The sequence below is a fragment of the Montipora capricornis genome, chromosome 14 (assembly GCF_036669925.1).
Source record: "Montipora capricornis isolate CH-2021 chromosome 14, ASM3666992v2, whole genome shotgun sequence".
NCBI lineage: Eukaryota > Metazoa > Cnidaria > Anthozoa > Scleractinia > Acroporidae > Montipora > Montipora capricornis.
The window spans coordinates 7,426,661-7,441,660 of record NC_090896.1 but is presented as its reverse complement, the minus strand read 5'-3'; the positions used below and the strand labels follow the sequence as shown (position 1 = coordinate 7,441,660).

Below are 15,000 nucleotides of genomic sequence, written 5' to 3'. Positions count from 1 at the left end.
TTCTGTAGGCTCTCGTCATCACGCTGCATTTGCTTGAGCTTTTCTCTATCAACTACGGGACTTTCTTTGGTATCTGGTACCTTCAACGGAATATGTTCTCCAGCTTTCTTAGCTTGATTTCTCGTGGTTACAGCACAAGCTTCTTGTACAGGAACTTGCCAGCTTGGGTCTGGGTCGTCAGCGGCTCTTGCGCCTGGTACATTACCAATAATTAAATCATAAACAGCATCGGGAAGACACTGCGCTTCCACTTGGCCCTTGAGATAAGGTGTATCAACATCAATCTTTGCGATGGGAACTTTCCTTGCCGTATTGTCAATGAGCAGCATAACATTAAATTCACCAGTAAACTGATCCTCAGACACAAGGTCCCTCTTTACTACAATTGCACTACAACCAGTATCTCTCAGGACATCAACAGGCTTCTCTCCAACTCTACCTTTCACGACAGGCATTTTACTTCTCACTCCAGTCAACGGTTCAACACAAGCACTACTCAACAATGGAATCTTCTTACCACAGGCTAACAGCAACTTATCATCTTTAATACAGGCCTTAACTTCTTCATCAGTAGCTTTATCCTCAGGTGGTTGAACTAAACAACTGGCACTCACTTGACCACGCTGCACAGGGTTACCATCCTTACTTTGTCCTCCTGATCTGCGTCCACCTGTTCGACAGTTTCTAGCTTCATGTCCCTGCTTACCACATAGGAAACACTTCCTTGTTAGGGTTGGGCAGTTGACAGCTTTATGACCTCGGGTGTTGCACTTAAAGCAATGCAGAGCTGGTGGATTAATCTGCATGTTCTTGGCCTCTTCCCTCTCAGGCTGCACTGTTGGCTTTCTGCTCGCTGAGCTGAACAAATGTTTACCATGAGCCTCCAAGTACTGGTCAGCGATCTTCGCAATCTTTGCTAGAGTCTCAGGTGCCCTTTCTCGCAGGTGAATTGCCAAATCCTTAGGGCAAGAGTCAATAAATTGTTCTTTCACGATCAAGTCCTTAAGACCATCAAAGCTTCGCGCAGTATTCGAAAGCTCTAGCCAACGTAACAGGTATCTGTCCAGTCGCACAATAAACTGCTCCGGACTTTCGTCAACTTCCGGTTTGGATGCTCTAAATTTTCGACGATAGCCGTCTTCGGTAAGGTCATATCTCTTCATTAATCTTTACCTTGTCATAATCCTTAGCTGCGTCCTCCGATAGACGTGAATACACTTCTAGTGCCCGTCCAGACAACAGAGCACTGAGCTTCGATGCCCATCCATCTTTTTTCCAATTAGCTGTTTCGGCAAATCTCTCGAACCTCTGCAAATACGCGTCCAAATCGTCTTTACCATCAACAAACGAGGGGAGTTTAGGTGCCTTAGCCCGATCCTCTCTCACTTCAGGACGCCCGTCAGCACTCTCCACAGCCAAACGTGCAATTTCCAGCTCATGTTCTCTTTTTGCGGCTTCAATAGCCTCTTTCTGTTTCAACAGCTCGGCTTCCATCTCCAATTTTCTTAGTTCGCGTTCTTGTCGCCTAGCTTCTCTCTCTTCGTCTTCTCTCCTTTTATCTTCTTCAAGTAATCGACGTTTCTCTTCCTTTTCTTCTTCAAACCGCCTCCTTTTTTCTTCTCTTTCTTCCTCCAATTGTCTGCGTTTTTCTTCTTTTTCTTCCTCTTCCCTCACAAACTCGAGAAGCTTTTCTCCTTGCAATCCGAATTCTTTCCCCATCTGCAAAAGCTTTTCCATTTCCATAGCAGTATTCCACAGCAAAAACACAATATACTCTCTTGCACAGTTCTTCTTACTTTTTCTGTAACTCCTTCTTGAATTGTCCTTTCCTGGTTTCTGTAGTCAGCAAACAAATGAATTCCTCTCCCGGACAGGCCCCCAATGTTACGAGTTCGTGTGTTTTGAGGAAAGTTAGCTTGCAGACTAATCTGAACGCAGGGTTGTCGGAACAACAACAAGAAGATTTATTCCAAAATGAACGTAGTTTCCACGAAGTAAAACTCTGAACAACACGTATTCGATAAACTTACACGGCCTCCGCCAACTTGAATAAACACAGCTTCTGTCACACTTGACTAAACACGGCCAACGCCAACTCTCTTCGCTTGTGAAAAACTAGTTAGAAAAACACTCCTCTTGGACTCGTCTACTTATATACTCTTACAATAAACTTCTAGAACTTTCTAAATTAGTAATGAATCTAATTATAGAAAGATTACAAAACACACCGATTTAGAAAGGCTTACGCACAAACCTAAATATAAACAAACTACGAACTCTCGCGAAGCTTCTAGACAGTAACGCTTGTCACGCAATACTATTTTTCGTAACAGTGCCGTAGTCCGTGCTATACAGCCAGGCCTGCAACTAAGAAGCTATCTAGAAAACATGACTGACCTAACCCTGCCCAGCCTGCGTAAGATTCCTCGCTTCCATTTTCATGAGAAAAATGCCACAGAACTTTACCAGCTTCTACCAAACATTGCCCAGCTGCCCAATGAAGACCCGCAGTCATTTTTGATGAGAGCACTCACGATTAGACAGAAGATAATTAGTGCTTCAAAAGAGTCTGATAGTGTGGTTAAGTATGATGCTTCCTCAGTCCAAAGTTTGTTCCTGCATGACTTGGAAACTGGTCTCGCTGATGAAACCATCCGTACAAAAATAAGACCTCTCACTCAAAACCCAAAAGTCGCAGACGAAGACCTCATTGGAGCAATGAGCCTAGCCATATCGGCAGAAGCCGAGCGAAGTAATAAGTTCAGTCTTACCAACAGGGGAAAGTCTGCAAAGGTGTTCACCGTTGAAAGTGCATTAGAACCAAACACAAGGAAAGAATTGCAGAAGTACTCACAAATCCTAGGTACACTGAAGGCTGTACAAGCAGAGCTGGCCACAGTGAAATCGGAAGTTAAGACCCTCCGGGAAGTAGCAGGTAACCAGAAAGCAGACACTATGATACCTAGTCATCATGGTGGGGGTGGAGTGAAAGCTGCAACAAGACGACCTGGTTGCCAAGAGTGTAGAAGGAAGGGGGAAAGCGACCGATGTCCACATTGCTACCTCTGTGGTGGCTTGAACCATATTTCACGCTACTGTCAGATCAGGCTCAGAAGTCATCCGGGAAACGCAGCCAGGCTACCCCCGCGGGACAGGGAGTAGCCTCGCCAGAGAAAGAGAAGTCCCACCAGTGTAGTTGTTGCCTGAAGCCCGATTGCCACACACAGTTACTACAGTGTTCAAGGTGCCAGTCTGTTTGGTATTGCTCGATGCGTTGCCAGAAGGCTCATTGGCCAAAGCATAAAGTGTTATGCAAAGCAATCAAGGAACTTTCTGAGAGAGAATCGTTTAAAGGAAAGGGGTTAGGAGATGCCCAAGACAGAGGTGTGTATGCTAGTCACATCACTCCCAGGCAACAGGAACGCATAGTTAAGCTGGTGGGAAGAAAGTGTTTGGTAGATTAGAGCAGAACGGCTCTACCCGAGTAATTGCATATGCCTCTAGGACTCTGACCCCGGCTGAACGTAACTACCACATGCACTCTGGCAAATTGGAATTCTTAGCATTGAAATGGGCAGTGACAGAACAGTTCAGGGACTACCTCTATTACGCTCCTGAATTTGTAGTATACACCGACAACAATCCCTTGACTTATGTGTTAACATCTGCTAAGTTAAATGCTACAGGATTGCGGTGGGTGGGAGAGCTTGCAGACTTTAACTTTGAAATACGGTATCGATCAGGCAGGTTGAATGCTGATGCTGATAGCCTTTCCCGATTGCCCGGTGACTTCCACACCTACATGGACAGTTGTACTCTGAGAAGTTAACTCCCGAAAGCTTGCATGCATCAATCTCTGCAGTCCAGACATTGTCAAATGGGGACTCAATTTGGCTGACAGCCCTGACTGATGAAGAGGAACTCCATCTTGTCGACGCCCTGTCATTAGCATCTTGCAATCAAGTAAGAGTGGTGGATTTAATGAAAGCACAGAAAGAAGAACCTCACATTGGACGCGTCCTTGAATTACTCAAAGCAAACCACAAGCCGACAGTGAAGGAAAAGTACCAAGAATCACCTTTGATTCATAAGCTCCTGAACGAGTGGCACAAGTTTCATGTACACAGGAAGAGTGGGTTACTTTATTGTAACCAGCAGGTTGTTCTCCCACTGAAATTTCGTCGCACCGTTTACCGTGAACTCCATGAAGAAATGGGACACCTTGGTGTTGAGAGAGTGCTAGCTCTGGCTCGAAAGAGATTTTATTGGCCACACATGAGGAGAGATGTACAGAACTTTATCCATCACGTATGCCGATGCCTAAAACAGAGACGTCCAAATCTACCAACAAGAGAACCATTACAGCCAATTACAACAACGGCTCCTCTTCAAATAGTTTCTATTGACTTTGTGCACCTAGAGCGGAGCTCAGGAGGCTATGAATATATCCTGGTGGTGGTAGATCACTTTACCAAGTATGCGCAAGCGTACCCAACGAGGAATAAGACCGCTATTACTGCTGCAGACAAGATCTTCAATAATTTCATCTCACGCTTTGGGTTTCCTGAGAAAATCCATCATGACATGGGAGGCGAGTTTGAAAACCGTTTGTTCAAGAGGCTTGAGGAACTTTCTGGAGTAATGCACTCGAGGACTACTCCATACCATCCACAGGGCAATGGTTTGGTTGAGCGAATGAACCGTACGTTACTCAGTATGTTGCGAACCCTACCTGAAACTCACAAATCCAGCTGGAGAGATCATGTAAATAAACTCGTTCATGCATACAACTGCACTGTCCCTGAGTCAACAGGTTATGCTCCATTTTTTCTTTTATTTGGTCGTAATCCTCGCCTGCCAATTGATGTAATGTTTGATCTCGAGGAGGAAACGGGAGCCAAATCACATGCTGAGTATGTTACTAAGTGGAAGTCTGCCATGCAAGAAGCTTACTCACTCGCGTCAAAATCTGCCATGAAAAGTGCCATGAGAGGGAAAAAGAATTATGACAAACGAGTAAGATCATCAGCGCTGCAAGTAGGAGATCGTGTCCTGGTACGCAACCTCACTCCTCGTGGTGGACCAGGAAAGCTCTGTGTGTTCTGGGAAGACCAAATTCATCTGGTCGTTGCAAGAAAGGGGGAGGGGAGCCCAGTATACGACGTAAGGCCAGAATCAATTCAGGGACCTAGCTGTACTCTACATCGAAACCTCTTACTCCCTTGTGACTGGTTGCCAGGGAAACCCTGGGAGGACCTCCCTCCTGTAAAAAAGAGCAGAACACCGGCACCTTACTTTTGTGATGACACCCAACCACTGGTACACGAAGGGGACGGAAGTGACAGCGAAGACGATCTTCCAGAAATTTCATGCGGTAACCGCCCACTGAGACGTGATAGAAATGACCAAACACAGATACAGGTAGAGTCTACAAGGAAAGACGAACCACAACCAGGTATCACCTATGTTCCTGCTGGTGAGGTGTCTAGTGAAACGGGAACAGAAGCTAACATTGCTGGTACCTCTAACGAGGCACCGTTGATGGAGGACCCTCAAGCAGATAATGGAGAGATGGTCGAACAAGAGTATACTGACAACTTAGGCCGGCCTCGGCGTCTGAGACAGGGCCCAAAGCGCCTTACTTATGACACTCCTGGGGAACCAACTTACGTGCAGCAGGTTCGTGCCAGTCCATTTGCAGAAATACAGCAGTGCGGGATACCTACACCGCCAACACCCTACATACCTGAACTGCCAGTGAACCAGTACTGTGTGCTACCACCAACCTTGAACTATATAGTTCCACCGGTACCACCCACGATGTCCTGGAATGCGAACATGATAGTGCCTCATATGATGCCCCAGCCAGTAGTACCACAGCTGCCACAATGGAGAGTGCCATACCAGTCATTCCAGTGCAGATAAACAGTTTTTTTCTTTTTTTGCCTATTACATTGTTGTACACGAGAATTGTCCTAATTGTATTTAAACATTCGTCATGTGAATGCTGTTAAAACTGTCTTAAGATAGTCGTTGTACTACAGAATCGTAAACACCAGTATGGAGAGATGAACTAAGAGATTAAGTGGTCTGTAGGGAGCTGGGCCTGATCACCCCACTCCAGGATTTAAGAAGTAAGGAATATTCTGAATCAAAAGCTACTACTCTTGTAAAGAATTATTCTGTATTGCAAGTCAAATGTCATGGATGACATTCTTTTTTAAGTCAGGGGGGAGTGTTAGATATAGAAATCCGCCAGAGGACTGGACACTGTATAAGACGTCACGTGACGTCAGGGAGAGAACCATGTGCTTTTGAAAAAGTTATGAAGCTAAACAGTTAAGTTAAAAACTGTGGAAATACACGTGGAATAATTCAACATTGTGTGGATTTCTTGTGTAACATCATCAGTATATCTCAATAATTTATATCTTTATAAGCTTTGTTCTTACAATTGCAATAAAAAAAATTACTTCTGTTCCCACCTCAGAACCTGAGAATTGCGGTGTTAAGACAACAGGAGGTATATGCTGTCATTTTCCATTCACCTACTATGGAGAGGTTTACAAGAAGTGCACTACTAAGCACAATGGCAACACACCTTGGTGTTCAACAACGGCCAACTATGATCAGGATGGTCAATATGGAAACTGCTTACAAAGTAAGTGGCGATTGATACATACGTTTTGAACTGGAAAGTTTCTGTCGGTTTAAAGTGGGTGCACACACCAAGAATAGTGTCTGTGTTGTGGTTTTTGGTTTAAATATTTTTCAAACCAGTATAAATTTTTTTAATCAACTGTCTAGAGAAGACATTTTTCTCTTTCTGTTTTTGCCCTTACATTCAGCTTGTAAACAGGTCATTTTGCAATACGAGTAATTTCCTTTCGAGATAGCTTGTAGTTTTAACATTTGTAACAGTTCAAATAATACCATTGTTACGTTTAATGGTAATGTAGTTAGCTTCCAGTTGCATACTGGTCTATTTAATTGAAGATCTGAGAGACAAATATTTGTGAATCTTGTATGATACAAGTTCTATTGTTAAAGGAATGATTAAGGACGGTGCCTACTAATTCAAAGGGGTATTTGTCCCGGTTTTTGATTATGCAGGAAATGTAGATCTTGACAAGTCTCATTGAAATCCAACAACAAAATTGGGGGTAACCACGCATTTTCGAAGATAATTGATGAATCATATTTGTAAAAAGCTTCAAAATACAAAGCAATGTATGGCGGTCTTTCTCAAATTGAAGCTTGATTATCTCTCAAAAATGCATGGTTACCCCCAATTTTCTTTTTGGATACCGAGAGTACTTACTAAGATCTACTTTCTGCGGATAGTTTTAAACTGCGGAAAAATATCCCTGTATTAGTGAGCATCACCGATAGGAAAGCCGAGTATCTGGAGATGCGCAGAACGTATGCGCGATAACAATAGTAGGCATCGTCCTTAAAGAATACCACTGTTTTTTCATTATGAAAAGTAGTCCTACTTGTGAAAGACAGAAAATGGTTTAGCTCTGACGAAGGGCTAACACTCGAAACGTCAGCTTTCAAATTTCTTTACAGTGATCAATTTACCATTTCAACTCAGTTGTTTTAAAAACCCTTTTCTTTATTTCACTTCCCCACTAACACAGCAGCACAGCTTCTTGACAAAGTAAACCCCTTTATCCTACATTGAAAGAATGCTTTACTTCCACAAACCATGAACCAATATTCTGACCCCAAAATCCAAGACAACGGTTGTTTTAGACTAGACACTGCAAATAAATCATTACTCCAATCACTACAATGCGTGTCAATCCCTTACCTGGAATGCATTGTCTGATACTTGCAGTCCGGAGACTAACCCTAGCTCGCAGTAAAAGCTAACCGTCTTAAAATGGGTGCTTAATCATACTTAAAATTTTCATTAATTAAATGTTGTTTGTGTCAAGGAACTTTGAGAAGAGTTTCATTCTATTTTGTTGTGGTTTGTATTTTCATGCGGCCAGCGGTTTCGGTATATGTCACGTGTAACTACTGATGAACCTTGAACCTTTGAAGAGTGTTGAGGCCGCCATTGCTGTAATGTTTTTCTACTGAGGATCGAAGAAGTAAATTCTGTTATAAATTTAGACCTGGTTTAGAGCGGTTTTCAATTGAGTGTCGAAAGGAATTAGGTTTATGATTACTGCACCCAGTGATGGGTTCAACGTTCTCGCGCCATTTTGTCAACAAATCAGAAGTGAAACCAAAACCAACCGTGGCATGCGCGTGCACATTTTCCCGCGCGTTGTGTCGGCTATGTGTAATTACTTCGAGTTTTGATTGGTTAACTGGATTGTCTCCGTCCTTTTTGATAGGCCAAAGTGATTACTTTGGTTTTGGTTTTACGACACTCGATTGAAACTCGCTCTATATTCTTAACTGCTTTCGCTACAGTTTGAGCCTAGGAACTAAATGAACCGGTAGGTTTTCGAGTTAGCCCCTGTAGTTTAGGAAAATAGTGGAGTATAATACAATGAAAATAGTAGCAAAGACGACTATGATCTTTAAATTATAAGTAAACGATTAGTGCTGGTTTAACAACAAGAAGTGCTTAAACTTTCTGGAATTTTTTGCCATAGATAAGTAGCTACATAAGATATGAACTGTTTGCCTATATTTGTGCGTACCCGTGACTTGTATAGACTTTTTTTTAACTGCGTATCTAGTATTATATGCATGAACACTACTTTATGCCATTGGTAAGTAAGTTTCAAAAAAAGGAACAAAAGACATTTTTCACTGTGAGAATATCAAGTAGCTTCAGCAAAGGTAAAGCGCTCACAGTATTGGGCCCGTATTGCTCACAGTATTGGGCCCGTAAGTTGTGGCGAAGAAAATAAGTCCAAAAATTATTGTTCACATGCAATAAATAATAATCATTGCCTTCGATAGCATCAGAGACAACCATCCATGATAACCATCTTAAAATGATTCCTCTAGTTTATTTTAAACATACTCCATAAAATTAATTACAGAAAGATATCCAAGTATGTTAAGATGGGCAGTGTTCTAAACAAAAATAAATTTACACTTGTTTAAAAAAAAAAGAACTTTTCAAACCAAAAACAAAATTAGACCACAACATCTACTCTCGTCCTTGTATACACTTAACAAATAAAAAAGCCTCGCCTGTGATCTGTTCTTTTGTAAAGCCCTTCTACGAGTGGCGTGAGCCGTTCATCTGTACTCTCATAAAACACGCTAAAACAGACCAATCACAATTCTTGTTAGAATGGTTCAAAGCATTTTATTCATTTGGTTAAACGCGACCAAAGCTGTCAAAAGGTGAAACCAAGCAAGTTCAAAGCAAGCTAACAGACGAGTGCAAAGTCTAAAATTGGGATCGAAAAGCAAATTGTTCAGTAAAATCCGGCTGCATTTTCGCTCATGAAAACGTGAACAATTGGAAAACAATGTGTGGCTGAGTGGCGGATCCAGACCTGGGGGCCCGCTCTCAAACATTTTGTTTTTGCCCTTTTACAGTTTTGGTGGCTTTGGTCCAAAAATAAGGGGGAAGGGGGGAGGGGGGGGGGCCTTCCCTGGATCCGCCACTGTGGCTGGTCTAGCGTGGTAAACAAACTGCTGCTGCGTTTGGACCCTTCGTTGTGCTGCATGAATTAACTACAGTCGAATTTTGTTTTACACTGTATAATAAAGACTTATTTAATTTCATCAAGTATTCGGCTAAAATTTTCGGGTCCTACGAGTGGCGTCAGCCATGCATCTATACTCTTATAAGGCACGCTGTTTTAACCATTCAGAGTGCGCCTTATATCGAAACTTTACTGTAAATGTATCTAAGATCTGAACCTCAGCCGTAAATTTTATTGTCGGATGATAGCTATTTGCTAGCTCTGTGAAATTGTTTGTTTCTTCTTTGGTTATGCCAGAAGTCCATTACCCGGACCTTCCATACTTACTGTACCCTTAAATCAACTCTTTCCCGTATCATTCTATTTTTAGGACTACTATATTGTGACGTATGTGACCGAGAACATACGTATGTGACGTAATAAATGGCTGCCCATAGGTCTCTTATGATTGGCTATTGTGAAAACACCCACTAAAGCCTCCCTTTGAGGTCCTTTTAAAAATAAAAAGATACGTCAAAGGGTTGATTCAGTGGGTTAACATAGAAGATGGAGGCTCCGGGGTAATGGGCTCTGGTTATGCTCCACAGAGAAAAGATGTCGTCAATGTACCTTTTCCAAAGAAGAGGATTGAATGGACTTAGACACATACTAGAAGACCAAAACCCTCTTTTTAAATGCACGAATTGTGGCACAAATTGGATTTTCCAAATATGGGCAAAATTTGTATCGTTTTATTAAGATTTTCAGCCAAATTCGCCCTTTAATTTCGTGTTGTATATATAAACGTCATTCCGAAAAATTAACCTTCAAATGTCCTATAATTCAACCGTCAACTGTTTTCCCGCTTTTCCTGCCACCTGCATGCATGCATTTGCTTTATGATAAGATTAGCTCCTTCTTATGAGCCAATTGTTCTTGGGGCAAATTTCACACCTTGGCGTTGATTTATAACCAATCAGTGGAGACTTTCTTTGACCAGTTGAAAACATACTTCTCGTATAGCCTGTTCCAAGATCCCAGATGGTAGGGAAGGAGAAAAAATGCGTGCGAAAAATGAGTGGGGGCTTGGGTCGAGGCGAGGCGGGGGAGCCTGTAAGCATCTCTTTAAATTCTTCCTTCCGCCCACTTTGCAAATAACCTTTCGCATGTCAAAATGTCAATGTCAAAGTGTTGAAAATGGGCGACCTTGTGTGGTTCCACACGAGTTCAAGCGCGATTCTTTTATTGTTGTTCAGAGGTGATGCGTCGATTCTCTAAAGGCCATATTTCTAAGTTACGTGACGTGTTTGGGTACGAAGATTCCTAGATTTTCGATATTTAGCGTTGACCGATGTTGCTGCTTCCTTTGAGTTGGACCTTGTGCGGAACGGAAAACTTTTCGTTGTAACTGTTGTCTCACTTGTGCGAGGACGTTAGCCAGAATTTAAGGCACTTTTAAGAAAATAACTTACAAGCAAACGAAGGCATTGTCAAAGCGTCCGGGAAACGAGTGTTAAGGAAATCACCGACCGGAGATTTAGCAAATTCGACCACAAGACACGACCAATTCGAAAACTGCGAGTTCCCGACCCTCTGCTGACTTTTCCAAGGAAAACAGAAATCCAACCATTGAAGTTTCTGGCCTAGATGATAAGATGGTCTCATCAATGAAATTCAGCTCTGATGCTTCAGGACAACCGATATTCAATGTGAAAGATCGATATTTCATGTGCATGAGTTCAATTGCATTTGCAGTATACAGACACGTAGCCATCACTTTCGCTTCCTGAAATCGCTTGAGAATTTATAGCTTTAAGACAACAAAAGATTTTATTATTTCAGTGGTCACATGCAACGGAAATACACGCCTGTTTCCGGCAAATTTTTGCGTTATTGCAAAGTGTTTTTTTTTCTTTTTTCTCTCATTTTTTCGAAGGCGATGAGATCTTCACGCAGAAATTTAATTGAGCTTAGCTGGTGAATTCGAATACCCTGCCAAGTATTTGCGTAAGCAAGAATAGCATAATATTGTATTTTTTCCCGTTCGTCAGAGTTATCAGAGAGCGCCGTCGAATGCTAACAATTGTGACGTGCAGGGGGACATAATAGTTGTGTGTGTGCGATAAAATTCAAACTATATATCGTACATGGTAGTATACCGTAAGCGTTTCACAACGCGCGGAAGAAACTGAAAATTTATGCTTTTACCAAAACCGGTTGCAAGCATTGCAAACGGATCTTTTTCTCGAGTTAAGTTTAACAGACACAACTTTTGCTCGAATCTGAGCGCTTTGTACGTTTGGGACAACTTTAAGACACTCGGCGAGAGTTGACGACTTTCTTTCGTGCTACGCGTAAGCTCCGCCCGTGAATCGAAATGACGACGTCAGTGTTGATGTAAACTGTCAAAATTGACCAATCAGAAGGTATACCAGGAGCTGGTATACCGGAATGAAGAATTTAACCAAGCCATCACTCGCTTTTCCCAGGCAGTTGTATTCGTTTTCCCGACTATCTGGGAACCTGAAACAGGCTACTTCTTGTACTGCTCTTACATTCAAGAAATATCTTTTGTCACCCATATGATACCTTCACTGAGTTTTGCTTTCTTTTTTTTTTCCCATTCAGATAATTTATATTGGAAAAACGATCGAAATACCTTTCTTTTCTCATTGGCAAACCAGATCAACACTCCACAGCGCCTGAACCAAAAAGACCCAAACAATCCTTATTCCTTATACAGTGCAGACTTCTATTGCCCTACGTTTGGATTGGGGCATGACCTGCACGTTGCAAACAATGCTACAGGCCACAACGGTTCGTACACCAATATAAACAGCTACCACAAGCCGACCGCCACTTCCTCCTACAACACATTCCTGGCGGGTCAACAACACTTTGACCCTAGTGAGATCGAAACGTTTTACGAAGCAATATAAGAAGTGAAAAGTCCTCGTAGAATTTTGTTGTCTAAGCCTGTCGCTTTTGTGTTTGGGTTCTAGACGTTTACCACAAGTTGCGTCATTTTGTAAAATATGCTGGTAAACCTGGTTTCACACGAACAAATGTCATTGACAACTTTCATTTGCTCATACGCACGTAGTTAAGTATCCCTAAGGGAAATATCTGTTTAGAAACATTCCTTTTGTAATTAGAATGTGGCAGCCACTGAAACGAAACAACTCTTTGTTTGTGCAGGCAATAAACACCTAGTTGGTACAGTAAATATTTCCTTTTCATTAGCATTGCGTTTATTTGTCATAACACGAACATGAAACCAAGATGTACTCTGAACTATACCTTGTTCCAAAATGGCCTCCATTTTAGTATTCTTTCGTTTGATTGCAAATTGAAGTTGGCCCTTTTGGCCTCGTTCAAGGCTAAATATTCTCTTGAATTTTACGTTTGAAAGCGAGGCCAAAAGGACTGATTTGTAAAGAAACAAAAGAATACTAAAATGGCGGCCATTTAGGAGTAAGGTGAAAAACTTCAGATTAACTGTCCTTTGCTATGACTGATCACATGATCCAAAATTTCTCGCTTGCGGGCGATAAAAGATTGGCCTCTCAGTCTGAGGCAACTCATAGTGAATGAAACAATCGCAAGGGTATTGGCCTCTTCGAAAAATAGAGTAATAAATGGCCAGACACGGAAGAGCACCTTCGGTTGATTGGGATTGAGGTGTGTTACCCTCAAAATGCGGGTATGGAAAGCCCAAGTAGTGAAACAACGATCAACTCACTAAGAATAGGTAATTTGCAACTAATGTCTAGCGACACAGATAAAAAGGATGTAATGTACAATTGCCGGTGGACGAATAAAAGGAGCAAATGAGAGATCTTTTGTTTTCGACCACGAAGGCGCTAGTTGGCACATTAATGACAGTAGGTGACATCAACGACATCTTCCCTATAGCTCCATGGCCTTTATTAAATTTGTTTTCAGGCAAAAGAAGTGAAAATGGCTGCAAAGTTGAAAGCCTAAATCTTCGTACTTTGAAAGATACAGGAAGAATTTTGGAAGCTAAAACTCTTGCGAAACGCACGTGGGGTGCGATGCATCTTTTGCCGACCGTAAGCAAGAATGCTAGAATCACGTGGTGAGGATCATCCACGTTTTAACCCTTTGACTCCCAGTAGTGATCAGCATGTACATTCTCCTCACAATTTCAAACACATTCCGTTACAACAAGTATCGAGAATGAAGATTACCATCAGTTAAGGGATGTTGTTTTGATATAACACCAAAATCTCACGACTAGAAAATAAAGAAGTCTATGGAACTAGTTAGGGCAATGAACGTTTAGAATCACGGGAGCAAGAATACTTGGATAATCCTTTGACTCGTAGTGACCAGTATGTACATTCTCCTCATGCTTGCAATTATCTTTCCTGGCTCCACCTATAGCGAGGCCTTAAATTTAGCCGGGATATCAACCCTTCAAGATCGTAGATCAGCGGCTTGTCACAAATTCATTGCGCAGCTTAATCCGGATAACCCGGTTTAAAGGTAGTTGCTAGCAGATTAGAATCTCCAAGTGCCTCTGCCCACTACTCACTCAGATCCAGAGAGAGTAAGAACTAAGACAACTGCCACAAATAGGTTTGGTGACTTTGTCACAAATAAATACGTTACTGACTCGACGTAATGTGTTTATTAGTGTAGTTTGTATTATTTATGTATATTTATCGTATTCAGAATTTATAAGTATCCATTTATTCGTATAGTTATATCTGACGAGACCTGTAATTCAGATTAAGTCTGCTAGAGGTTTCAATAAACAAAACGACTACGACCACGACCACGACCACGACCACGACCACGACCACGACCACGACCACGACCACGACCACGACCACGACCACGACCACGACCACGACCACGACCACGACCACGACCACGACCACGACCACTACCACTACCACTACCACTACCACTACCACTACCACTACCACTACCACTACCACTACCACTACCACTATCAAACTGATCAAATATCAGCGGCTCCATTCAAAAAAACTACTTTAGTAGTAACCAAGAGTCCATCAGCCAAGAGTAAGATTTACCCAAATTGGCCCAGTAGATTTGAATTGGGTACAACATTTGGTCTATTGTTTATTTTCCATCGAAACTTGGTTTAAAAATAGACACTTTTCTCACCCTGATCGGAACAAATCTGATATCAGATTCTTACTCTTGGACTTTTGTAGTAACCTATTATGTTAGAGCAGAAAGACACCTCCGTACCTGTAAGTTACGGACTCAATCGCGCGAATAATTAACCCACACGTTTATGTCATTGCAACCATAAATGCGCAGAATTAATCATGCAAGTTACAGAATGACAGTCATAGAAATACGTTTATTGTAATCTGTTGGAAAATGTATTATC

General features: G+C 42.0%; 1 protein-coding gene across 1 annotated transcript in view; it reads left to right on the top strand.

Moving 5' to 3' along the window:
• LOC138031331 (fibrillin-2-like) overlaps positions 1-12,926 on the top strand; it is a 36,183-nt gene extending 23,257 nt beyond the window's left edge. Inside the window, exons 34-35 of the mRNA XM_068879040.1 lie at positions 6,491-6,661; positions 12,237-12,926. Coding sequence (XP_068735141.1) covers positions 6,491-6,661; positions 12,237-12,547 — 482 coding nt within the window. The 3' untranslated portion in view covers positions 12,548-12,926. The remainder of the gene's footprint in view (positions 1-6,490; positions 6,662-12,236) is intronic.
• The last annotated feature ends 2,074 nt before the right edge of the window (positions 12,927-15,000 follow it).